At 39.9% G+C, this 23,697-nt stretch overlaps 3 protein-coding genes across 4 annotated transcripts in view; all 3 read right to left on the bottom strand.

Annotated features, from left to right (window-relative positions):
• Positions 1 to 4,470, bottom strand: part of larp4ab (La ribonucleoprotein 4Ab) — a 30,536-nt gene extending 26,066 nt beyond the window's left edge. The window contains exon 1 of one of the 2 annotated variants that reach the window (XM_079627731.1): positions 3,909 to 4,470. In XM_079627731.1, coding sequence (XP_079483857.1) covers positions 3,909 to 4,013 — 105 coding nt within the window. In that variant the 5' untranslated portion in view covers positions 4,014 to 4,470. The remainder of the gene's footprint in view (positions 1 to 3,908) is intronic. The other variant, XM_079627730.1, reaches the window with a different exon arrangement.
• A 151-nt stretch (positions 4,471 to 4,621) lies between these two features.
• On the bottom strand, positions 4,622 to 8,237 carry pfdn5 (prefoldin 5). Its single transcript, XM_079627734.1, has 6 exons — positions 8,104 to 8,237; positions 6,411 to 6,513; positions 6,285 to 6,316; positions 6,066 to 6,140; positions 5,869 to 5,974; positions 4,622 to 5,272 (listed from the first exon to the last, which is right to left on the bottom strand). Exons 1-6 carry the CDS (start codon positions 8,167 to 8,169, stop codon positions 5,193 to 5,195), a joined length of 462 nt encoding a protein of 153 aa, XP_079483860.1. The 5' UTR covers positions 8,170 to 8,237; the 3' UTR covers positions 4,622 to 5,192.
• Positions 8,238 to 8,888: 651 nt separating this feature from the next.
• Positions 8,889 to 23,513, bottom strand: espl1 (extra spindle pole bodies like 1, separase). Its single transcript, XM_079629695.1, has 32 exons — positions 23,343 to 23,513; positions 22,782 to 22,879; positions 22,342 to 22,647; positions 21,401 to 22,117; positions 21,230 to 21,319; positions 21,029 to 21,140; positions 19,519 to 19,646; positions 19,085 to 19,278; positions 18,736 to 18,978; positions 18,464 to 18,608; positions 17,546 to 17,711; positions 17,282 to 17,418; positions 17,038 to 17,172; positions 16,810 to 16,926; positions 16,504 to 16,672; positions 15,771 to 15,899; positions 15,530 to 15,686; positions 15,216 to 15,325; positions 13,747 to 14,963; positions 13,237 to 13,648; positions 13,001 to 13,141; positions 12,450 to 12,663; positions 12,150 to 12,343; positions 11,481 to 11,608; positions 11,206 to 11,328; positions 10,971 to 11,114; positions 10,731 to 10,895; positions 10,506 to 10,610; positions 10,048 to 10,163; positions 9,877 to 9,960; positions 9,607 to 9,771; positions 8,889 to 9,518 (listed from the first exon to the last, which is right to left on the bottom strand). The coding sequence occupies exons 2-32, from the start codon at positions 22,866 to 22,868 to the stop codon at positions 9,317 to 9,319; spliced, it is 6,552 nt and encodes a 2,183-aa protein (XP_079485821.1). The 5' UTR covers positions 22,869 to 22,879; positions 23,343 to 23,513; the 3' UTR covers positions 8,889 to 9,316.
• Between the last annotated feature and the right edge of the window lie 184 nt (positions 23,514 to 23,697).

Below are 23,697 nucleotides of genomic sequence, written 5' to 3'. Positions count from 1 at the left end.
CACTCAAACACAAACACACACAGTACGGACACGCACAGAAACATGTTGTCAGCGTCAGCGCTGCTCTGATGATTTTATCAGTAAAATAGTTTGACAACTTAAAAGCTACATGACATTTCTCACTAGCAAGGTAACGGCGTTGTTCTTGAAGCAGATAAACGTACAGTTTCGCTATTAGTAGAGACACTGCTGCCAAACACTTTTGAGAGATGCACAGACTATGGTAATTTACACAAGCTTAATCTCTCTCTCTCTCTCTCTCTCTCTCTCTCCTAACTGCATTAATAAATGCATTAGTATCCTATCAATGGCTCAAGCATCCATTACTAGCTACTACTGAACAATGTTTGGAGCCAGTGTGGTAACCATATATTAAGCTGAATACTCTACTTCACAATAACTGTGTTTTAAAACCTCAACATAATAGGTTATGTAAATTAATAGCCTACATTCATAAATAAGTTTAAATTAATAAAACTCCATGGCCATTCTTATTATGAACATACAGCCGAGTTGAAATATTTTATAAGGTAGAAATGTTGAGTACAATTTATTTTTTAAACCTTATTTCTTAATCCTTTACCCATTAACTTATAAATAACTGGAAATTTAATGGGGCCTTCAAATATAGTTGTGGAGAATGGGGGGGCCTTGCAGTCAAAATGATTGAGAACCACTGCTTTAAAAGGATTCTCACAGGTTAGACTGATGTCTGAGAGAGAGAGAGAGAGAGAGAGAGAGAGAGAGCTTAATTATGGTGCAAGTCCACATCTGTCATTAAAAACATGGTAGTACAACGATAATATTTAATACCATGGTACATGAATATGGTAATCATTCAGCACCACAGTTCAAAAAACAAATTTTTCACATAATGTACATTATTGCAGCACCTCTATTCATAGTCTGTCTGAAACACGGCGATTTATACAAAGCCCCGACTTCCGAAAAGCTCAGAGTGCTCTGATTGGCCAGCAGACCCAGTGCGCTGTGATTAGCCAGACACCTTATGCTGGGTACACACCAAAAGATAATCGGGCTGCTTTTGGGCCGATTTCCCCCCTTCCGACAATCCTAGCTATGTCCCGATTATCTATAGATGGTTCTACAGATTATCTTTTCCCTTGGTGTGAAGTGTGTTGTCCGAAACTGCTCAGAAGAACGTCGGAGCCGCCCCAATCGCGAATCTTATGATCAGAAATCCTGATCATTGGATCATATGGGGGAACCCCCATAGATATACATAATAAAGGCTAGACGTCTTACGACGGAGTCTCTAACGTCATCACCCGGTGGCCATCTTGTCACAGGCAAGCTTTCTGGCGGGCTCTGTGGTTCCTGATGTAAGTTGAGTGATCTGCACGGACACAAATACTCTTATCTCACAGAAATCTTGACGGATTTACAAACGGTTTGGTTTCTTACAAACGTTATTAACGTGGCTATAATTCTGGATGATTGAACATGTTGAAATATTAATAATTATAATATGATATAAGTATGCAGTGTCATAACTACATCTCTGACGTTTATAACAAACCAACCCGTTTGAAAATCGGTAGAAAATTGAGCAAGTTATGGTTATTTAAAAAGTACATGCACCATTAAAACACAATGTTACGAGTGAGCGAGCTGACTGTGACAAGATGGCCGCCAGGTGCGGACGTCGACCTCCATTGACCAGCACCGCGGACGAGACATCTAGCTTTTATTATGTATATCTATGGGAACCCCGAGGACAAACGGGCACACGCTCTGGAGATTATCACGTGAAACAAAACAATATCCAATCAGAAAGCGAGATGATGGAAGACACGGTCATTTACACACACACACACACACACTTGCAGGAAGCTGAGTGTTAAGGGTTCAGTGAGGTTCTATAGAGGGATTAAAAAATTATTTCTAAAGAGACAATAAATCCAATAAAGAATAAATAAAGACGATAAAGATTTAATATTGAATATTTAAAAAAAAAAAATTCAAACACTACCATCGCAATTTCTTCCTGCATATCGTCCGCCATGCTTATTCAGAAGTTTTGCGAGATTTTGCCCGATTTTCTGTGTTCACAGTCGAGAGACTCTGGTTGAAAATCTGTTCGTGTGTGGTGTGCTGTCTTTGTCACATCATGGCACACCACACACTATAGGATGTCCTCATGTTTGTGGTCCATCACATTTTGAAAATCTTATAAGATGTAAAAAATCTTTTGGTGTGTACCCAGCATAAGGCGTGTGTCAGAAATGTAACGCCCCTTACCATAATGTAGCTGGTTTTACCAATATCAGTTCGAGCCCAAGTCAGATTCTGAAAATGCGGATGATCAAGGCGATCGATCTGAACCGACTTTGCAAGCACGACTTGAGCAGAACTATTCACAGTGCTTAATTAGTCTTTGTGTAAAACCAGCGTTGTACTCTCCCAGGTTCAGGAAGCTCTCCTGACCTCAGTCAAGTACAGCACAAGCAAACTTTTGGGTTGTACTGCTTAAGAACAGCTGTATAAATACATCTTAATCCCTGATTCCTAATTTCATCTGTTTTCGGAAGGCCAAACAAATTTTTTTTTGTTGCTTTCACCTCCAAACATAAAGTCTCTCAGCAAAATGACGACAACACTACAATTCACCGAAGCCCCGTCTTCTCTCCTGGCGTAAGCCTTTGGCAGGAATTGTGCTAATTTTTCACAATGTGACGTAGACTTTTGAGGAAGTAATAACTCTGGACTTTGGTCGATGCGTTTTAGGCAGGTCTGGATTGTTAGATAAAATAAATGCCTTTGTGGGAGACTATGAGCTTAGTAACTTTGCAGATCGTATGCATGTACAAACAGATACATTACACACCAAAGGAAAAGAAAAACATTAAAAAGGATCATATGACATTGACCCCTTTAAAGGTGACCTTCCTCACCATGTTAAAACATTCATTGCAGTGACTAAGCACCTCAAGTCTCTGTTCAACAAAAAACAAACACACAGGCATGATACAAGAATCTGGGCAAATCACTAACAGCAATATGTGCCTGGTAAATGTATAATGTACCTGTAATCACAGTGGTGTGACAGTTAGAAATTAAACCCTGTTTAAAGTAGGCTACATTAGTAGCATTGATTTTTTACTAAGTGGAAAAACAGTCATGCATCTTGATTTGTTAGACTAGAATATCATCAACCTTGGTTAAATGAGAACCATTTAATACATTTAATTTGAATAATTAAGTTTCAATTATTTAAATAATTTTAATACATATAAATTATTAAAATGAATTGTTTGAGACAATTGCACCCTGCATTATTACACAAGATTTGAATTATTCTCAAACTAGAAAAAAATAATATCGAAAAGTTAAGTTTAGCTGTCAGGTGGTCGTGAGGTAGGCTATTTTAATTTCCAAACAAGTTAACCCGCTTGTAATATAAAACGTAAACCTTAGCTTGAGTCACGCGTCCTCGAGTCATGCATTGCTCATTTACAGTAGAGCGCTCCGCTGACCAGGATACGAACACGTGCTGTGTCATTTATGCGCAGACGAAGCCTCGGTGTCAATATATTTAGTTTATGTTGCCTAGTAATGTCTTCTTACCGGTGTCCGACTTAAAGCCGGCTAGCCAGGCGTAGCTAATACTCAACTAAGCAGTTATTAAGCTCAACAATTTCAGTGGATCGATAAAACGTAACGAACTGACAATCTGGGTAGCGCGCAAAAACACAGGTAGTTTGTCAGCATATTGAAAGTAGATACTGATGCTTAACATTTCGATAAACATGTGGTCTAAACACGTTTGTTCTAAATATAGAAGTGCTAACGTTACACTCTAAACGAAAAGTTAACACACAGTGACGTCGTGTTTCGCGGGAGGTTAAGTGTGTTGTGCAGATTCAGCACCACAGGCCTGAGCTCACCATGCCGCCGTGGTCCTCGCCGGTTTTCTCCTCTTGATCTCGGACGACTGATCCCGACTCGACCTCCTCCTTCTGTTGTGCTTGGCTGCTACTCTCCGAAGTCATCGGCCGCCTCCGGCTCTGCGCCGGCCACTCTCGACCCCGATCCGCGATCAAGCGCCTCCTCGCCCGATCCGCCACTCCTCACCTCCTCTTACCGGCTGAATGCAACAAGCACTTGCTCTAGCTAGTTAGGGTCGGTTTGTCTTACCGTTTCAGCAACTAAACAAAGATGGGAAAGGGAGCTGCGCTTATACACGAACGCATGCGAATCTATCTCCAGTAGGGCTGTACTTCATATCCTAATACTGAGCCTTAATGGGGATCAGCGAGCGTTCCTGGCAGACGGCAGAAATTCACACACCGCCACCGTCCCGACAGACAATGCGACCACCCCCTCCATCGCGCTCGCTCTTCCCTGGCAACAGAGCGCAACACGCGCCGCATAGCAACCAGCAGGCGCTCTCAGTCGCCGCATAACGACAGAGACAGACGCGCAGCGAAACTCTGCAGCCGGGCAACTGAACCGTGACACAGCGAATAATACAGATAATTACCGCAGCCTTCGCACTCAAACTAATGACAATTAAAGTCAATCCTTTGTATAGATAGATAGATAGATAGATAGATAGATAGATAGATAGATAGAGACAGACAGATACATGTTGTGTCATTTTTGAGTGTCAATTTTTATTATTTGTTTCAGCATGGGTGGAAAATTGTACATAACATTTTACAGTAGTCATAAAATTGCTGCTCTCTGTAACATGGCCCAGTAACTCATCTGCCTGCATGGGACAACAAATCAAGCCATTGTTTTTGACATGGTTTTGCTTGTAAATTTCCGTAAATTCTCTTTTAGCCAAGCAAGAACATTTTCTTTAGCCGATTTCAGAAGTAAATATTTGTTGTATTAAAAATCCATACAAAGTCTTAGCCACAAAGTAAATCTCCTCCAAAGACATTAATCCCAGTCTTGGAAGGCTTTGCGGATACAGCCACAGGCCGTGCCCAACGCTTCATTTGTTCACTAAACATGAGAATGAAAACAGAACAGAAAAAAAATATGTTTAAGTTGTTTAATGCAGGCAAAGTGCTGGACTTCATTCTCCCCCATGGAGATGTGAACAACATGTTGACATCAGAGCAGTGGTTCTCTGTTTCAAGGGTTCAGGATGGATCCGTCTGACAGGTCAATGCTCAGGATCTCCTCTGGATTTTCTGCCATGCTACTGGTAACCGTTTTTAGGCTTTGGTGGTGCCAGACTGTGATGCCTGTTGGCTGTGCAGTTGCTGAAGCTTCATATTCATGACTTCCACCACAGCTGTTAGGAGGCAGATGAAACGTATTTAATGCTTTTACGATTTTGTGCAGGTTTTCCTATCATTATCAGAAAACGTGACAGTATGCAACAGGTTGATCAGGGGTCTTGTATGATTCTGAAGGGGTTTCTTTTGTGATAATGGTAAAGACACATTATCCTACTTATTACATGACTACTTACCAAATAAATAGACATGAAATATTGATATGAGCTGAAAGAAACTAATAATTACAGAATACCAGTATTCTAGATAACTATGTGATTTGCAGTGACTTGACTTGGAAAGAGTAAATATATTATATATATAAATATATATACAGTAGTCAACATTTGTAGTGGATTAAAAAAGTTCATCAAAGTTGTCCTAAGACAAGAACGGGTATTGTTCAAAATTCATGTAAAACTTTGATGAAAGGTTTTGATCCACTTCAAATGTTGACTACAATGTGTGTGTGTGTGTGTGTGTGTGTGTGTGTGTGTGTGTGTGTGTGTGTGTGTGTGTGTGTGTGTGTGTGTGTGTGTGTGTGTGTGTGTGTGTGTGTGTGTGTGTGTGTGTGTGTGTGTGTGTGTGTGTGTGTGTAAAAAAAAAAAATCACCTTGTTTCATAGCATGTTTTTCTTGAAGGGCAGGCTGAATTTTCTCAATTTGTTTTGTAAGGAAGTCAATTTTGCGTTTAAAGAACTCTTTGCCATCTTCTACATTCTGAAAAAATAAAAAAGCAGTGAGATTCACTTAGACTTTGATTTCGTCAAAAGTAAAAATTATTAAACAGATCGGCAAAATCCTGGCTCACCTTCTCCACGAAATAACCTGTTCCGACATCCACTAAGACATGATTCACATCATGAAGCTTTCCGGGCACGTACATCTGCAATGCAGTGGTTAAGGGAAACAACTTATCTGAGATTGATGCAAATTAATTAATAAATACCAAACTGCCCATGTGACTTTGTTGAGGGTCAAAAAAAAAATCAATCAGCACTAATTTATCACTCAGCTGTTGGGAGGATACAGAACTGGTGAGAGGGACAAGTAGTTCCTTTCCTAAAAGAAAAAAGTAATATCAAAAATAAGCCAGTGAACAGATTAACTATTTATATTAAAGAAGCATCATATAAAGTTTAGCAGTAATACTCACCTTCATTTTTTTTGTTAAGGACATTCAAACTGTCTTTGGCTTCCACATATTTTGTTTGGACGACTTTTAACTGGCCTATGGATGATGACAGGAACTCTGTTTCCTAGAAAACAAATGTTTGTCGTTTAATTTGTTAACATGGCTCTGATAAACTGCTGGTTTGTAAAAAGTGGGGGGAAAAAAGGTTATACTAAACTAATGTGTGCAGAATGCAGATCTGCCCTGTTCAAGCGAAAACAAAACGTAATATAAATTTATCTCACGTTCTCTATATCCTAAAAATAGAGGTTAAAACATAATTTTTATCACTATATACTCGTTAAAATAATTCTTAAAAGGAATAGGGATGTTCGCCGGAGTCAAATGTGACGTCACGATATGGGCGTGGTCGCGAACTGGTTGGCAGAAAGAACCAAAACATGTCGCAGACTCGCAGCAGTCTACCTGTGTTTTGTCAGCATATGCTAATTATTTGTCCGAAGAACCAAAAAAGAGATATAAGGTTAAGCTTTTATATAACCAGGGTTCATGTTCTCTGCCTGATCAATATCACCTGAGTGAGAATTGGAGCAAAAGCCCGGACACATGGCCAGATTTGACATTCGGCGACATCTACCTGTATCTCATCGACACGCCATCTATGTTTACCAGAGAGTCGATGAAGGCGTACAAATCTTTAGATGCCTATAAATTAAGTAATAATTACGAATATTACTTGTTGTAACTAAGGATAACAGGTAAATATGTTACAACTAGAGTAAAAATACAGGTGTAATTTATCCATGGGCTATATTCAAAATTATCTTACGTCTGATATATAACATTGGTTAACATATACGTAAAATGTATGAATGAAAATACAATAATTTGCCATTAATTTATAAGGGTATGTCAGTGTTATTATACTTCCATTGCTCAGTCACAGCATGCACAAAAAGTTATGTAAACAAACACTTTTGACACGTCTTCCGCGGTATTTTGTACAGTTATTCATTCATTAATTAACCCATCAATGCGATAGAACCTACTAGTAACATTTATTTACAAAATTAGTTTTAATTTTTAAGGCAAAATGTAGGTAGCAGACGCGATCGTGGTCCGCTGGCTCCCATTGTTTTTCGCTGGGTATAGACGCCTAATTGCAGAAATTCAAAGCTTTCTTTCTTGATTCAGGCTGTTTAGGTACACGATAGAAGCTCTTGGGGTTATTACTCTTATCGAACCTGTTAACACAGCCGATCACAAAGCACGATACAACCATTTTCTTCTGTGTTTGCGCTGCGCTTTAAGCGGTCATTACTTTTCTTCTGCCAACCAGAGCGCGTCGTGACGTCACGGCGAACATCCCTATAGTTCAGACAAAAATAAAAATGTCATAATTTATGTTTTGACACCCACTTTCATTCTATACAATGAATGGTGAGCGAGGCTGTCATTCTGCATTTCCTTTTATGTTCTAAAATGACTTTAAAGAAGAAGAAGATTGGTAAATAATTACAGAATACTAAATTTTGGCTTAAGTATCCGTTTAATGGCGAATTAAAGACAGCACTAACGTTACCAGCAGCACGCGCACAGACAGCATGACAACCGCTGCGTGTATGTCAGTAAACCACTGACAGAAAAATACCATCATAAGCTGCAATTTAGGGATCTGAAATCAACGATTTGTTATATTTATTGCACAAATTACCTGATCAAGCTGAGTTTTCAAGCCTTCTAATTGTGGAAGAGACAATTCAGTCAGATTCACCGCCATGTTGACAATTGAATAGAGGAGGAAAGCTTCCGGGTCAACCGGATACAACTGGAAGGACTTTTAGCAATGATTTTGCATTTCTATAGTTTATTTTTTTTTAACTTTTAATAAAAATCAATAGACAAGCTTATATACAAGCAAATACTAAGGCTTACAAATATTCCTTAATGGCTTTTTTTTTTGTCTCACTCTCTGTAACACCATACAATGCAACAAGTTTTTTACTTTTATGCACATGGTATTTTGCCAAAATTCAAAGTAAATTTTCCAACATCAGTAAGGTGGGTCTTGAACATTTGATTAATGCAAGCCCAAAATGGAATGAGTAATAAATCAAAGACGCCTAAATCTATCATGGAAAAAGATAAAACCAGTTTAAAAACTCTTATTGTTGGGCTTAATTAATCATTTCACTTTTGTCAGATCGATCATTGAACCTGCCCCTGCACACATATCAGATACATATCTGAGGAACATAGAGATGATATCCCCCATGTCCTCCGCCGCTGCCGCTGCCGTTGACATTCTGAAGAGTAATGGGGACAACCTTCAGTGTTTATGGTCCTTGCCACTGGAACAGTCTGTCAGTTTATTCATCCAGTTTGACACTTGTCCTATTCATGTTGTTTTTCCACCATTTGTACTCTATAATCCTTACATGCAATTTCCTCATTCCCGCTACACAGTATGAAGTTGAAATAACCACCATTGTCAAAGAATACATTTTAAAATCATTTTATTTTAAAGAAGCTTGTCATTTGATATAACTTAAACAGAAAATAAAAGTGTTACACAAAAATGTGAGAAAAAACTTGTACATCAGAAAAATGTTTGACTTAAAAGACTTCGTAAAAGAGTAGTAAAAACATATTGAGATATGAGCAAATTAAATCAGCAATTGCAACCACAAAATAACATGGAAAACATATGGGAGGACTTTAAAAATGGCAAAACACTTCAAGCACCTAGACATAGGTTAGATTTAGTCTTAGATTCGTTCTCATTAAGGCAGATCTCATTATTTGCATTGTTAACTAGCCCTGAGATTATATTTGACCATAAATGAAAGATGGTTTGCATTTATATATTTTTTTTTTAAATCACTATATTTGCTGTGAATAATAAAAGTTAAAATTGAAATTCTGGGCTAGTGAATATGCACAGGCAAACCATATGCAATGGGCGCAGCACCAATTATATGCTTTAAATGTGTGGCATTACGTGATTGGGCTAAATGCTGAAGAAGGGAGGAGCCAGACCCAGAAGAGAGCCATGACTGGAGCAGAGCCGACGTGAAACGATCTAAATCACGATCGGTCACATCCCACAGGTTGCCGAGCACTAACGGGCTGGTGAAGAGACAAAAGAAACATTTAATAATAAAGCAAATCATAAGTAACTACACAAAATATTTGTATACATGGATGTGTAAATTACCATCCGGCCGTCAGGTAGCTGAGGATGATCCCTGTTCCCTCCTGATGGCCGAGAACACTGAGAGCAGCACTACTGCAGCCAAACAGAAGAGCTACTGTCCGCACAGGCCCTTTCAAAACCCTCTGAGCATCCAGAAAACGGGCACCTGCACCATGTCCTATGTAACTATCGAGAAGTACACATACATACTATACTGTCAAGTACATGTCATCTCATCTTTATATTTCATCATTTATTCTTTAGTAAATAACTCTTTGCAGTTTCACTTACATGTAGAGGTCTTTGTTGGTCACAGCCTCATGTAGTTTATCTGGATCAGGAGCAGTTCCACAAACCCCCTGCCACAGCCGCTCACTGGCCAATCACAGACAGAGATGCCAGATTGGAAATGGGACCAGTTACACAACTGTGGCTGTCAGGGAACATATTTTGTAAACTTACCCAGTAAACCATTCTTTAAAGCGATTCTCGGTGTCCGGTAGGTTCCCATCTGGGTTTAGCACATAGTAAACTTTCTCAGGGTTCACACCACATGACAGAACACAACTTGAATCCATCTGAGAAAAGAAAGACAAATAGAATTCTTATTAGAGAAACGGTTCACCCTAAAAATGAAGAAAGTCAATCATAAACGTTCAGAATGACACGAGTGAATAAATTATGACAAAATACAATAACTTTTCCGTTGAGCTTTTTCAGGACAATGAAACTTTAAGTTCAAAAATTCTAACTTGTTTCAAGAACAGCCAGGACATTCTGCCAAATAACTCTTTTATGTTCCATGGAAGTAATCTAGATTTAAAAATGTGAATGATGGGTGACTTAATTTTAATAAGCTAAAAACTTTACTATGTGTATTAAATACGGTGCATGTTTTGCTTGCAATAAGTAGCATATACCTCTTTCAGATGACTGTGTCCAAGTACTGCATGTAATGAGGGCATACGAGTGACGGAACAAGACTTCAGACAAGCAATGTTCTCCCATGGCAACCTTTGCAAGTACTGTAGAAACACAAAACTTCTAGTAAGATCAAAACACGCATATGGAATCAGCTCAAAACAAATAGTCTAGAAAATAGTCATGTCTGTATTATCTCTCACAAGTGGATATTATTAGTGTACCTTGTCTAAGATCAGAACTGTATGTCCCTGTGGTTCCTCTCTTCCTTTCAGTTTAGTCACACCGCACTGCAGAAGCCTCAGCAAGTCTTTGTCCTGCTGACCCATTCCCTCTACAAGACACTGCAGGTCTGGCAAGGACAGGAGTGGAGATGCTGAGAGAACCACCTTCAGGGAGAAAGAAGAAATTAAAGAGTACTACAGGTGGGAACATGTGATGATCAATCTAATGATCAAACCTACCCTGAGAATGTCCCAAGTGATCTTTGTTCCTTTCAGTGCCTTTAGGAAGCACTTCACCTGAACTTCAAGCTCAGGGTCAGAGGTTAAAGGCAGAAGTAGAGTTCGCCACACCCCTAAAGCCTCCTCCATCTCCTCAAGCATTTTCTGATGGACAGAGAAAGAACTTAAATTCAGTATATCCAACATCCTCCCTTTCATATTAATACTTTTCTAACTGTCAAAGAACTTGTCTCACCTCCACACGGACATCCAATGACTTCCTTCCTTCCCACCACTGTGATTTCTCAGCCACCATGCTCACTTCTTTTTGCCCCTTCAAGACTCCATCCATTTCTTGCAGAAGCATGGCAACAGAGCGCTAAATAAAGGTAAAATATAAACCAGTTTTGTGCAAACATCTCCACATTTCCTTCTCATTGTGAAAAGATTATTTTAAAGTTTTAAAACTCTTAGCTGTACTGCATTATGTAATATACAGAAGTACTAAGATCATCAGCGCACAATCTGTACCTCTCTGTTTGCAGTAGGGATTCGAACAGTGATTGGGGAAGAGCCACGCTCCAGTCGAGTCAGAAGAATAGTGCTGCCAATTTCATCAGGATACACCCCCGCGAGTGACAGCATGCACACTGTTATTCCTAGAGCAAATATACATCACATTTATATCATTCTGTATTATTCTCATAATACATACCAACAGGGCTCAAAATTACATTCAATGTTCTTACCTCCATGAAACTATTTAGCATATTTCATTAAAATGGTTTGTTGTCCCTATGAGACATTACCCTTGCATACTTGCAGCAAACAGTGCCAGTCATTAGGTCACTTTCAGAAGCATAGACAATTCCCAATTCGAATAATTAGGGTTAGGGTATTACAGAGCTTTACGTGGCCATCTTGCTTAAAGGGATAGCCAAGAATGAAAACTCATTATTTACTCCCCCTCATGTCATACCAAACCTGAATGACTGACTTTCTTTTGCAGAACAAAAAGGATGATATTTTGAAGAATGTTGATAACCAAACAGTTTCGGTTCCCATTGATTTCCATTCTATTGATAAAAGACTACAATGGGAGTCAATGGAATAGTTTTTGGTTATCACTATTCTTCCAAATATCTTCCTTTGTGTTCTTTAGGGAGGACTATCACTTTAATTTTCAGATGAAGTTATTACCTGCTGGCAGATCTTTCATCTGCTGTGTGAACTGCTGACAGTGTGTCTGTGGGAACTGTGTTGGGTGTGATGAGGCGAAGGAAAAGATCTGCTCCAGCACAGAGAGTTTCTGAGACTGTGTCACCCCAGACGTTTCCTCCAGACTCAGAGTGCCAAGACCATCTGCTATATCATTACAAGATTTCTTCAGCTTCCTACAGAGACAAGAAGAAGAGGTTCTGTTCCTCGCCCAAATAGTTTGGAATACAGGCTATCACTTTTTTCTGCCGAAATTTTAGCATTTCATACTAACTGACATACCTGATCTGACTAACCACATGACGGGTCATATGGTGGCGAGTGGACACACCCAGCGACTGTGCATGCAGCATTGCTGTGGTGATGGGATCGGTCTGGCCGAGTGACTGCGCGAGAAGTGAGCAGACGTGGGGAAAAAGAGAGGGAGGCGGAAAGTGGTGGAGAAGAAGCCAAGAGGAACGCAGGTACGACTGGACCGCCTCTATGGACAGGTCAGCTAAATATGAAATAAATACACTGATGGTTATAAGACATTCAACAATTTTATCAATGACAGCAAAGTCAAAATACAATATAAAAACAAACAACAAGGATCCTGTAAGATTTTTTTTTTTTTTTTAAGAAGTCTCATACTCATCAAGGCTGCATTTTCAAAAATTCAATTAAAAAATCTATTTATTTTAAATGTATTTATTATTATTTAAAATTGCATTTCTATTTTCATATCTTTTCAAATATTTATTCACTGTCACATAAAAATATTTCTTTAAAACAAAACAACAAAATTACTGACAAAACTTTTAAATGGTGGTGCACATGCCACACGGTATTACCTAGCGGTGTAGATCCATGTGGTAGGGTTGTGTGAGATCCAGAGCCATTTTGTCCAGTTCTTCTGAGCTCACTGAAACACTCTCGCCCAACATCTGCAGCCAGATCTCTTCTCAAGACCTCACAATCAGCATCAGGGCTGCCTGGAACCACACACAACATGAATTTAGTCCATCAAGAATCAGTCAAATAAGCAATAAAATGACATCCGTTTTGTACTGCAAACACACACACACACCTGTGTCATTTATCTCTGTGTCAGACCCTCTGAGCTCGTCCAGGCTGACATCCAAAAGAACCTCATCTTCATTCTCTTTAATCATCCTCATCCTCTCTGGCTCTTCTGTGACCTCTGAACTTTGACTCTTTTTTGATCGTCCTCTGCGTGTGCGTGTCTGGGAAGATAAGCCAGGTTCTTCCTCAGAAGAGAGGCAGCTCGTAGAGGCGAGAGCTGTGCTTTTCTTAGTGGTCCGTGACCGTCTGGGATGTTCTGGTTCTACAGTGGGGTTCACAACTTTGGCGTCACTAGGGATGGTGTTTAGTGCTGGTTTCAGGATGCGAGATGTTTTGGAGTTGCAGGCGTTTCGCTTTTTCGGCTTTTCCACTACAGCAGGTGCGGCTTCAGCGTCACTTTCATCACTGAACTCGACCTAAACCAGAACAGATGTATTTAATTAACTGATGATTTATTATTCGAAAATGTCTTACCATCATCTTAAGAAGTCTGAAACCAATCAATGGGCCAAACCTTAAAGCGAGAACGCTTGGATCGTTTAGGCGCAGCTGGCACGAACACAGGTTTCTCTTCTGCAGGAGAAGAATCTTTGTAAACCTCGAAACATCCCTTTGGAGCAACTTTTGACTTTGTAATCCCACAATGGCTGGCAGATGCATGTAGTGAGGGGGTGAAGTTGACAGAAATTTCAGGCACCTCATTAGTGAAGTCAAATGCTCTTAAGTCACCAACACCAGTGCTTGTGGAGGCAGATTTTGACCGGGATGTCCTTGTTGCTTTGGGGGTTTTGAAAATCATGGAGGATTTTGTGATGGTAATTTTGGGCACCAAGTCTTTAGATTTCTTTGAAACTACAGAGGTCTCTTTGGTTTTCCTGCTTTCATGGTCTGCAGATCCACTCTTAATGTCAGGGTGGCGTTTAACACCTTCCTCTGGAGGAGTTATTTCAGAAACAGGGCTCTTGGATCGATGCTTTGATTCAGTTTTAAGTTTTAATTGTGGTTTACTTTTGGGGGGATTCCAGCCCCATGCAGAAGAAAAGAGTTCTTCAGGTGTACACCCTTTCTTCATGGCCAATGCCAAGCAGCAGGCCACAGCTTTAGCCCCCAGTAGAGCAGCTCTGATGGGCCCAAGCTCTGGTTTCAGTGCCCCTTTGTGCGTCACTGCCTTCAATCCTGCCTCTATTTCCTCCCACATGACTGTAGCGTTCCCTTTGTCTCCTGTTCTGAGTAGCTGAAGGACAGCACCCAAATGCACTTTGCCCTGTTCAACCTGGAGAAGACACAGTCCAGCTGACTTTTTAGAGCACATAAGAGCTGCCAAACTGCTTTGGAGCTTAGCTGTGACACTGCAGCAGCGTTTACTGGCAGACTGGCGTAGTCGGCGGGAGTTTTCAGGGTCTGTCTGGAGCTCTGCCTGTAATAGTGCCCAGTGGATACTGACTCGAGCCAAACTAAGCTCACTGCAGCAGGGACAGGAGCAGGTCACTGCGTGGGTCAGGCAGGAAAGCCCATGCTGCCGTTTGGGCTTCAGAGGGGGAGACGCTCCTTGGCTTCCTAATCTAGACATGGCTTCCAAAGGTTCCTTGAGAAGGGCACGAGAGCTAAGGAATCCACTCAGATCATCATCATTTTCCTCAAGGGTGTGACCAGAGGAAGAAGGGGCAGCTGGTCGACCTTTGCGAGGTTTTATTTTCATCTCAGACTTCTGCTGTCGCCCGTGGCCAAAATCTACATGCAAGCGAGATGAGACCAAAATATAAACTTTGTTTTGTAATTTCTGTAAATCTAACTAGTGTTTAGCAACAGTGAAATAAATACAACAAAAATAATTATTTTAATAAACTAAAATAAATAAATAAATTAAACCTTTTCTCCTAAATACCTTTTGGGCACCTTTACCAATACAGACAATATAGTCACAAATAATGACTAGAGAGGGATCCAGGTGTCTTGATTTGGTATTCAATATTACATATTTACCTGTACAGAGATCAAGTAAGTTTCTAACTTGCTCCAGGTCCAAACTACTAGCTTCAGTTGCGCCCTTCATCAACTCCAGTTCTGATTTCAACACCAACAGCTCAGCACAGCTACAAAACAAAATATGCAATTACAAATCCACAAGAAATTTGCCTGGCATCCCAGGAACATATTCAAGCCTACTTCAAGCTTCAGAGAAAAAGCATTAGTTTGTCATATAACCCCCTCTCTCAATGTCAGAAATACATGTTTGGACCTGAACTGTCACACACATTCTGAACTCTCACACTCAAAGAAATGGAGCATCCACTCACTGGCTGAGTGTCTGCAGTTTGGTGGCCAGTTTGAGAGCCTCTAGACATTGAGCTTTAGCTTCATGAATGGCTCCACTGCTGCTCCTCACAATCACCATTCTCTCGGAGCACACCAGCACCTCACTCAGCAACAGCCATTTAAAAACAACACTGTCTCCTACAGTGAGAAAACACACAAAGTTGAAAATGACAAATAAAGAAAATTCCGTTAAGTAGCCAAAACTGCTACCGCTTGTTGTACCTTGGTCTACAAAGCGAGAGTCTGTGTTTGGTCCAGGGGCTCCATAAAATCCATTGCCCAGCAGCATCATCACCAGGCTACACAATAGCTTCAACCCTTCATATTGAGCCGTGTCTGGAGTCTTCAGGCCTACAACACAATTCACAACATCAATCACACATACAGTAGTCTAGGTAAGTGATGTCACTAATTTTCTGTCCAGATCCATTAAGTTATTAAAATTAAAATAAACTACCATTCAAAAGTTTGGGGTCAGTAAGATTTTTTTTTACTTAATACTTTTATTCAGCATTATAAAAGATTCCCACAACTAAATCAGCATATCATAATGGTTTTTGAAGGATCGTGCGACTATAAAGACTGGAGCAATGGCTGCTGAAAATTCCACTTTGCCATCACAGCAATAAATTACATTTTAAAACATGTGAAAATAGAAAACCGTTATTTTAAATTGTTATAGTACTTTGTAATATTACGGTTCTTACTGTATTTCTGAACAAATAAATGAGCAAAAAAATATTGACCCCAAACAAACAGTCCACCATATTTTTAACTTCTGATTTGTAATGCTCTACACACCATTAATTCTATATTATCGAAGCAACTAGCTCTAATGAAAGTTCACACAAGACGAATGTCTTCAACTGTACATTTATGTGAGCTTATACATGGGATATAACTGTTCTGTTTGTGGTACCTAAATGTGTAATGCGTGTATTGGATGAGAGCTGACCATGCTGAATGATGCTCTGACGTAGCTGTGAGTCCAAACCCTGTGTGTCCAGACTCAAGTATTCACTGGCTGTCTGCAGTGCCCGTGCCCTGAGCAGGTACCAGCTCTTAGAATGATGCTGAGCGGACTCCTTTATCACCTCCATCAGGCAGCACACACCATGCTCCACCTGAGAAAGAGAGCAGGGACAAATCAGTGGTTTTGTCAGTATGTATACAATTAAAATTTATTGGACGGTTCCCAGGAGTCTAGTACTGGATGAAATTGACTCACTGGTCCACAAACAATTATATGAACAAGTATTACCTGTCCTAAAGCATAGTGTATCTGTGCTTTTTGCAGCATAGCCAGCATGGATATAACAGATGTGCCTTCGGAGCTCGGGACAGAAGACAAACTCTGTTCTGCTTTTTGCAAATCCAACTGAAACAAGCAGACAATGATCTGGTTTAAACAACTTGTAAGAGTTTAATATAATATAAGGTTATTAATTATCAACTGAAAAGTTTGTCCTGGTTAAAAAAATGAATTCACCTGTGCAAGCTGAGGGGAGCCCAGATACAGCAGGACCCTGGTAGAGTGGCAAAAGGCATTTGCACTATTCTGGGCATCGCCGAGGCTATGGAAAAGGGTCGCAGCGAGCCGATATGCCTCCAGAGCTTGCAGGTGCTAACAGAGACATATTTATTATTCAACATAAATACAAATAATCCTCTCTTGGTAAGGAGTTCGAGGAGACTTATGTTACACAGTGAGTGATGTGGGTGTGTAGTCTTACTTTGCCAATAAGTGTGTAGAGGGCAGCCATCAGTGTCATAGAATAAGCAGTCAGTTTAGGGTCTCTAACTCCAGGCACAGACCCCTTGAGTAGACTGCGCCATAGAGACAAACATCTATCCAAAGGCTCACTTAACTCTGACACACACATGAATCAACAGTATTAGTAGATTATCCTAAAAACCCAGTGCTTCTCAAACCTGTTCTGGGAATTTTTTATGCAATATGCAAGTATGTATTTGCTGTGTTTGAGTGTGTGGCTTACTGCTTTGAGCCAGTAGATTGAAGCGTAGTCCATCATAGACTAACTGGCTCTCTTGTGATTTCTGTTTGTCCTCATACTCTAGATCATTAGTGGGAACAGGATCCATATTCAGCTCGGTTTTATTCTCCTCCTGCACTGCACGCAATCGCTTCTCTGTGTCCACAGCCTGTTACACACACAAAAGAAAATAAAGTGAAGCACAGGTGTATAATGTTTTAGGAACATACACTGCCGTACAAAAGTTTGTACGGTTTTGAAACTTAAAAACGTAAAGAAAATTTAATTTATTCCTGTGATGGTAAATCTGAATTTTCAGCAACAATTACTCCAGTCTTCAGTGTCACATAATCCTTCAGAAATCATTCTAATATGCTGATTTGGTGCTCAAGAAACATTTTATAGTATTATAAATGTTGAAAACAGTTGCGCTGCTTAATAATTTAGTGCAAAGTGTGACACATTTTTTCAACAATTATTTGATTAATATAAAGTTCAAAAGAACAGCATTTATTTGAAATAGAAATATTTTGTAACCATGTCTTCACTGTCCTTTCTGGTCAATTTCACACATCCTTGCTGAATAAAAATATTCAATACTTTCAAAAAAAACAAAACATCTTACAGACCCTAAACTTTTGAACAGCAGTGTACACTAACAACCAAACGTTTGAACATATCTAGTCATTATTTATAACAGCATAATTTTCAAATTTTAGAACAAAAGTAAAGTATGTTGGGCACTAGTAGGTTACTTTTCCTTCGCTATGTGAAGAAGTGACTTACGAACTAACTAAATAAATAAAAATATATATTATTTTATATAGTTTTAGTTTATATATTTGAAGACGAGAAGAATTTCTTGTAGACAAATACAAGAAATTTTGTATTTTTTTGTCTGGTAGTGTATAAGGTACTGACCTCCTGCAGGTTGGACTCAAGAGTGCAGATGTAAAGCCACAGGGAGGCATGTGCCTTCTCATCCTTCAACCTATCAGCATTCTCTGTGGTTTCTGGCTCTGCCTCCAGCAACCGCAAAGCCTCATGGGTAAAGTCAACTGCTGAGCTGATTACCAAGAGCAAAAAAATTGTTTAAGTCCCCCATATTTTCAATCTTTCATCTCGGATTCAAATGAGGAAAAAGCAAAAAAAAAAAAAAAAATTAATATTGTCCTGTGTTCATGGTCACTCACCAGTCAGTCTGTTGGCTGAAGTCTTGGTAGCACACAACCTGTGCCATCTCACACAGATAAGTAGCCCGTCTCAGTGTGTGTGGTGTATCTTCATGGCAGATATCCAAGAGGTCACAGAGTGTGTTGTAGCGCTCCTGCGCTGTGTCTCCAGTCTGCTCTTTATACACACGCAACTCCTCCTCTAACAAACACATCAGAACTTCCTCATCCATTAATGCTTCTCCTAACCCATCCCTCAGAGTCCTGACAACAACAAAAAAAGAAATGAGAAAGATTTTCAGCAAATTCACTCTTTAGTGTCAAACAACAGTACACCGCAACCTTTTTCGATTGGCTAAGTCCAGGTTACCTCAGGCGTGTGTCGTCCTCTCCTGCTCGGGCAGCATCACACTTGGTTTTGACCCACAGTGACACAGGTTCTGCCAGATTATCAAAAATCTGCATGCCCAAAACCCGAATCCAGCGCACTATCCAGTCCAGAGCTCGCTCCAGCTGACCTCCACGCCGGCTACACTGCACCGTCAGCATGAAACAGCGATTTACCTGAAACATCCACACAATAAATCTACAGCCAAGATCTTATATTGTAATTTATACATTTGCATGCTTTATGTACATCTTGAAAGAGTTTTATAACATATAGATCAGACAACACAAATACAAGGAACTTTAAGGGCCACAATAAAAAGACAAAATGTCACAATTTTATGTTGCTCCTTTTTATTCTCTTTTAATCTCAACAAAAGCTTTTAAAAAATGACCAGAGGAAGCTGTAGTTCTTACCCTATCCAGAGGAAGAGAGGGTGGGCAGTCCTTACACAGCTCCTGACAAACAATCACAGCCAAAGCAAAGGCTCCCTCATACAGCTTCCTGTTAAACAGCTCATACACCACATTATTCACTGCACACACTAGAAAGAAAAACAAAAACAAATGAATTCAATGTGTACACTTACACAACAGTTCAAAAGTTTGGGGTCAGTAAGATTTTTTTAAATATATAAATATATTAAAATAGAAAACATTTTAAATAGTAATAATTTCAATATTTTACTTTTGGAAATGTAGGCTGAGTGAGTAGTGCTGTGTTGAAAAAATCGATTCACCAATTCTAAATCGATTTTCATATTAATTTCTAAAGATCGATCCGTAACTCAGAGGATCGATTTAATAACAGGACTACATTTTCCCCATAAACACACTGAGACACGGCGACCGGCGGCGCTGCTAATGCGGTTTCTCTGACTCCACTTGTTGACAAGAAAGGAGGAATGAATCGTTCACATAGCGCGTTTTTTGTGCGTGCAAATTCGTTTTCTAGGCGCGCCTCTGTTCATGGTTGCATAGCAACGGCAGACGCAAAGGGAAAGCACGCGCTTGTTGAGAGGAGAAAGCGGTGCAAATTCGTGCAAACTGCGCTCTCCATGATGACGAGGAAGTATCATCAAATAATTAATTGATTTCTAGCCCTTGCATTAGCTTTACTACTAGATATATTCATTGAGATGAGAAATAAAAAGCCGCCCTGTACAGCTATGATCAGCTGTTCGGCCGAGCTTTCCATGTTGTTACGGAAAGGCCGTAACAGGCTTGTTTTTGTCACATGACCTGTTGAGATGCATTGAAGTGCTTCTCACTGAATTTGCACGCGCATAAAACGCGATATGTGAACGGCCCCTAAAGTGGTATCGTGTGCGGTTCGTTGTATCTAGTTTAAAAGGCCTTATAAATATGAACGCAGTTTTGGATTAAATAAAAGGACAGTCAATTAAGTCAAATAAAACACGTTTTATCTCCTGTTTAGTTGGTAACACTACATTAAGACACCATTCATTAACATTAATGCCTTATCTAACATCAATACATTGAGTGAACAATACATTTTTACAACATTAATGTATGTTTGTGAATGTTATTTAATACAAACACTTGATTGTTCATGAACAGTTAAAACTTTTGATTTTAAAAATATAAGATCGGATCAGATCGGATCGAATCGAATCGAATAATGATAATCGATTCAAGATCTTGAGAATCGGAATCGAATCGATTCTTGAAATTTGAATCGATACCCAGCACTATGAGTGAGCATATGTCTTTCAAAAACATTAAACTTTTGACCAGGTGAAAAAGACGTACTATTAAATTTATTAATTTACTTGAGTATGTTTTTAGTACAATACAAATATACTATAATGCATTAATACATTTTACAGTACGTCTTTTTCACCTATTCTACAATGCATTCAAACATTCAATCAGATTTCAGCATGCAGACTTCAGGAAGATGTACCTGCTTTAAGTAGGAAGTTGTCGTTGTTGAGTGTCCGCAGTTCACCTAGCATGCGTCCTGCAGTCGCCTGGCAGTACAACAGCACCCTGTCCAGAGAATCGCCCGCTGACACCTTTGGACATAAATGTTAAATGAAGGATATAAATGTGATATATCTAGCCAAACACTTTATCATGGTCTAAAGTAGGTTTAGTATATTACCTGAGATGCGTGAAGACTATCGTATGTGCTAATATAGCCCTGGTAAAAGCTGAAGCAAAGGGAGTACTGCACCTGCTGCGAAAACGAGTCCTGGAACGAACAGAAGCTTTTAAAATTGATACATATTTGGAATGTGAATTGAGTGAGTACCAGTGAATTACACAATCTTACCTTTTGCTGTGCAAGCAGAAGTTCCTGATATTCTTCTAAAAAGGAAAAGCAAGCCAGCAATGTGGTTATATCCATCCCTTTACACTGACCAGCTTCCAACGCCCAAACCACTAGCTGACAAGCCTCTAATATGGCATGAGACTCAGGGCCCGACATGGCACGGGGCAGCACCCTGAGTGCACGTGCACATTCGGTGAAAGCCTTACTACATTCACCTCCCGAGCTTAACGCACACTGCAGCTGCACTGCGCAATCTGCAAGGCTCAGAGCCGAACGCAAACCCACATGACCATCAACCCCCTCCAGAGTGCCACGCAACAGTCCAACAGCCTCAGCTGAAAACTGGCTCTTACATAGCAGTTTACACACTTTAAACACAGCCTCACACCGCACAGCCAGCGAGGGACAGGTCAGCGCAGAGTCTTGTGGGCCAAAGAACAGTTCTTGTAATTCAGAGGTCAGAAAACTCACATCGTCGAGAGTAAAACACCCACATGACCGTTCATGCTCCACCACCACTTCTTCTACAAACAGAGGAACTTTGGATGGGAAACAGGCTGAGCTGGACCCCTGTTCTAGGAGTTTGAAGGATAAAGCTTGTAGCTGACAGTGAAGTCTGTCCCGCGGAGGGAGGGTGGAACCACTCGTTCTGTTAGACAGGAGGCTGTTCCACAGCACTGCAAAGCAATTCCGCACCAGAACATGGAAGTCTTCCGTCTGTTGACAAAAAACAAAAATATGAGGTCTACAGAGAGCACCTTGAAATATGAATACTTTATTACAATCAAAAGAAATGTAACGGTTTCCATGGTTTGCACACTTTTTGACCAATGAATGCCCACGATTTTTCCAGATTAGTGGATATTTAAAAAATGAAAGGGTACTCATTTTATTGAGATTGCTATTTTTATGATTTTTTTAAAGACTCAAGCATACCGTACCTCTGTAGACAAACGCTTCAGTCTTCTATACATAAGTTGGCCCAATCGACAAGCAAGGCCGTGAGCTCCAAGGCTACAGACTTTCTGTAGGATGTGGAAGACTATTTTCTCTAGATAAAACGGGTTGCTCTGCATTCCGGACTCTTCGAGCAATTCAAACCCTCGGATGGCCAGTTCCACCAACTCCACTATCTGCTCCTGATGGGCAGGGTCCAGATTCCCACTGCCCAGGCGCTGGTTGCACGCCCGGATGATACGATCGCACATTGTGCGACCAGAAGGACCAAGCCCATCATCAACATGTTTCTGCAGCAAAAGAAGAAAAAAAAAAACTCAGCAGTGAGCATCATATATGAAATAAACTCAGGTTCTAACCCACTGGAAAGCTGTTCCCACTCACACATGTATACACAAAACAATGTGTGTTGTTATTTTTTTACCTTAAGCTTGTCATGAAGAACTACAGTGTCCTTTACACAAGATAACTGTTGGACATACTCCTCTGTTCTCAGACACTTCATTGTCATCACTGTTTTGTCTGCAATGCGAAACAAACTGCTTTTAAGTATTTCAGATACTAAGATGGTTAACTGGTATGGTAAACTAATACATGTTTGTTGTATATACGTCTGTATATATAAACGTTAATACTCAAATATATATATATATATATATATATATATATATATATATATATATATATATATATATATATATATGTGTGTGTGTGTGTGTGTGTGTGTGTGTGTGTGTGTGTGTGTGTGTGTATTACTATTACAGAGTGATTTGGGCTGAATGACAAGTAACGTTCCATGAATGTACAATGAGCTAACGTTACTACTACATAACAATATGTTTTATGATCATCTGCTATGCTCTTTCACACTTTTGCCAAAAAACTGCAAACTAGCATGTTAGCTACTAGCTAACTCAGCCCAGCGTTAATCCCTAACCCGTGTAAACAAATCAAATAACGTTAAACCTGTTAGCCTGTCACTTACCATGCTCAGTAAAACGGTCAAATGTGGAGGAATAGCGACCCTATTTGAGTGTTAGGAAACGTGACGTTCACATGTATCTTCAATAAATATAAATGTAGAATGTTTTGTTATTTCCAGCCGCGCGTTATCAGGATGACAGCAGCGGAAAACAGAATGAAGCGCTGCTCGCGCACTTGTTTAAAATACCGCAAAGCTTATCGGGAAACTGAGGGCATGAAGTGGAGCTAAGGAACTATGGGTACTGTAGTTTTTAGAAATCTTACATAAAGTCTCTACTGATTCCCTTAGTAGTAGCTAACAATTCATGTAAGTATTAATCTTTCGGAAACGGACAATAGAAGGTGATCTATTAATT

This window comes from Phoxinus phoxinus, assembly GCF_949152265.1.
Source record: "Phoxinus phoxinus genome assembly, chromosome: 11".
Lineage (NCBI taxonomy): Eukaryota > Metazoa > Chordata > Actinopteri > Cypriniformes > Leuciscidae > Phoxinus > Phoxinus phoxinus.
The sequence above is the reverse complement of the archived record's forward strand: the minus strand, read 5'-3'. Positions and strand labels throughout refer to the sequence as shown.